Genomic DNA, 3,114 nt, shown 5'->3' on the forward strand with positions numbered 1-3,114 from the left:
AGGGGGGAGGGGGACACCCTTGTATAATCACTATTATTGTGTTCTTTTAGACTGATAAATACTGAGTGCTCCTACAAAATTATTTAAAACTGTTGATAGTAATTTAACTAAAGTAAATTTTTTATTTGAACTAGAAAGCTGTCATGTTTAGTGATACAGATAATATTATATTAAAATTAAAAAAATAATTGTTACTTTTCAAACGTTTTGGGTCGTTTATCTACACTTAAATGTTCCTAAAAATAATTCAAACATTATCAACGTGTTTTTTTATACGTAAAACTGCTTTCAAATCTCCATATCTTAAAAAAAGTGAAATAAATAATACCCTAAGTGTATACATGTGTAATGTCTTCAATTAATATAAAAATAAAGGACATTTCTTTTATTTAAAAATATGATTATATACTTGCGAGTATCACTTTTTATTTTCAAAAACAAAATACTGTATGGCTGTTATACAATTATGACGAAAATTTGGTTCGATTTTAAATGTAGAAGAAGATGAAGGAGTTTTATTAGCTATAAAATGTCGAAAACAATTAGTTGACACGGATAATGTATATTCGCTCTCTGGCTTAAGAAGGAATTCAACGTAAACATTCTGATGTCTTATTTTTTGCAAATAATTCCTCCTATTGTTTCGACCACGAACGTTGAAAATATTTCTCCCATCTTTAGAAATAGTTATGATCACAACATCAAAGGATGAAAATATTGTGATATAGCCTAATATTACAACTTCAGTAACGTTTATCTTAATTGAACTGGAATAACGATAATCGGCAGGACAAAGTGTTACATTTTCGTCGTATAGAACATAGTCATGAGATATCCAAGGTAAGTATTTTCCTACAAAGTAAATAAATATTCAATCTTAATCAACACTCTAAAGAAGCACATTGATTCACCTTTAATTTGATTTTTTTGTAATGAGGATATATTCACAAATATTTCTACAGTTTCGTCGGAGCTCAAGACACCCGAAGGAACAACATGCTCTGATACGTCCTCAATACTCATTTGATTGAAACAAATCTTATAAAAGGCTTCTCCAAGTACTTCTCTCTTCTTAGATCCTCGAGCCTTTGATTCTTCGTCGTCTTCGGCATTATCATCGACTCCTAATTGAGCAGTTGCCCATTTGAGAGCAGCAATGAACGCGTCAATCTCGGAATACTTTAAATCCTTTTTACTAAGAACTTCATTAAGTGTAGGAAAATCAATCTCTGCAAAGTGATCGGATTCAAAGGCAGACTTTGGATCTTTTGAAATGACATCCCAGCATTTATCTAAGAGCTTAGGAGTATCATACACTCGAATTCTGCTATCAAGTAAATTGCATTGCTTGTTTCTACGATGCTGCACAAATAGTCAACACACTTATCAACTAGATATTCTATCATATACTTTTTAGAACAATACAAGAGCGGTAAAACATTTCTTTTTTTGAAGGAAATCCTATCAAGGTAGATAAATGCTAACAGGTCCTCAAAAGTATCTGGCTCCACATCTGGAACTTCAATCTTCATCTCAGGATCATTTGACTCCATGAAAGCAGAGTTGAACATCGTATGAAATACGGGACTTGCAATACACAGAATAAATTTATGTGCATAAATCGTTTGGGGATCTACAGATTCGATTAAAAAATAGTGCATCAATTAAAATAGTCTCACTTTGGCTTATGTTGGGCTCTATTTAATTCCTTTTCAGAAATATATTCAACATCAATTTTCGACTCTATACATAGAATGCGCACTCTTGATTTCCATTCCTTGTTTTTTTGACCTATTAAGGGTTATCTATTCTATCTTAACATTAGTCAAAGGTTTTTGAAATGAAAGAAAGGATTGAATTAATAAATGCCTTACGGAATTCAAAGAACTTTATTCATTAATTATTATTCTAAGGATATATTATATTTAGATAAATAATAAGAAATTCTTTTCGTTCCTTAGGACGTTTATTACATGATTTTCATTTTATTTAATAGCTAGAATACCCTTAGTAAGTCAGAATAAGGAAGAGAGAAGAAAAAAAAAAAGAGTGCGCATTCCATATATGAGTCCTCTTTGGTTCAACTAAATAGCCAATGAAATTCTATTCTATTTGAGGCAAATTCCTTCTTGTTCCTTTTGATCCAACATGGAACGTGACATCGGAATCGACTGAGTTGAGGTAGAGAAATTTTAATCTTTCCGTCATATTTTTCTTATTCAATTGCCACTCCAAATGCTTTGACAAAGTTTTTTCGATATTTTCATTATGTTTTTTTTCTGATGAATCCATGTTCCCTCAAACTCATAGATACAAAGTCTAAATTGATATTTCAAGTCAAAGGATTACTTTTTTATTGTTTATATATTTTTGATAAGTTATCACTTAAAGGGTATTGTCAAAATTTATCAGTATTCCATTTACAAATTCTAGATTATATTAGGCGAGGTTGTGTATTGAAATTAAAATGTTGATAAAAGTAATAAGTAAACAAATGATAAAATTTGAGAAGTGTTTAGCAGCGGTGATCACTAAACTACAGCCTGTAATATCAATTCATTCAGTTCTTATCAATAGAAACTTAGTCGATGTACTCGATTGAAAAGATTAACAAAACTCTGCATTGAACAAATATGCTCTCTTGACAATAATTTTTTTTTTTCACCTCTTCAATTATATATTTGGTAAAGAAGAAATTTTGGCTATCATATACAAATATAAATGTATAGCTATGCTTTTAAAACAATATTATAATACAGTATCGAATAAAATTCTTTGTAGGATTTGAGTATTATGAAATATATACATACATATATGTAATTCATTTGAATGATCATAGACAAGTATTAATTTGAAGTACTTATTTGGCTAACTACCAGATGATTCCGTGCTATTTTTGGTTTCTTTTTGGTGGAAAGGCTGCGTGATACAATAAGGGTAACCACGAGTCAAATCCATCTATACAAAGCCAAAATAAAGATAAGATTAAGATGTGTAGTTTGTAACGAAGAAACTACTTTTATTAGAAAAAGGTTGTTCTAGGTGCTCTTTTTCCATGTTTGTTCATGATTTAATCGGTCAAAGTGGCGTGAACTTGTCCCTCTGAGATAGGTA

At 30.4% G+C, this 3,114-nt stretch overlaps 1 protein-coding gene across 1 annotated transcript; it reads right to left on the reverse strand.

Annotated features, from left to right (window-relative positions):
- Positions 1-338: 338 nt before the first annotated feature.
- Positions 339-1,374, reverse strand: LOC121118532 (uncharacterized). The gene is made up of 2 exons (XM_040713113.2): positions 912-1,374; positions 339-852 (listed from the first exon to the last, which is right to left on the reverse strand). Exons 1-2 carry the CDS (start codon positions 1,021-1,023, stop codon positions 419-421), a joined length of 546 nt encoding a protein of 181 aa, XP_040569047.1. The 5' UTR covers positions 1,024-1,374; the 3' UTR covers positions 339-418.
- Positions 1,375-3,114: the final 1,740 nt, after the last annotated feature.

The sequence above is a fragment of the Lepeophtheirus salmonis genome, chromosome 5 (assembly GCF_016086655.4).
Source record: "Lepeophtheirus salmonis chromosome 5, UVic_Lsal_1.4, whole genome shotgun sequence".
Taxonomy (NCBI): domain Eukaryota; kingdom Metazoa; phylum Arthropoda; class Copepoda; order Siphonostomatoida; family Caligidae; genus Lepeophtheirus; species Lepeophtheirus salmonis.

Coding starts and splice junctions, on each gene's coding strand:
- LOC121118532 (XM_040713113.2), bottom strand. CDS start 1,023: ATGAGTATTGAGGACGTATCAGAGCATGTTGTTCCTTCGGGTGTCTTG. Junction 853..911: donor ACAAAAAAATCAAATTAAAG/GTGAATCAATGT, acceptor TTTACTTTGTAG/GAAAATACTTACCTTGGATA.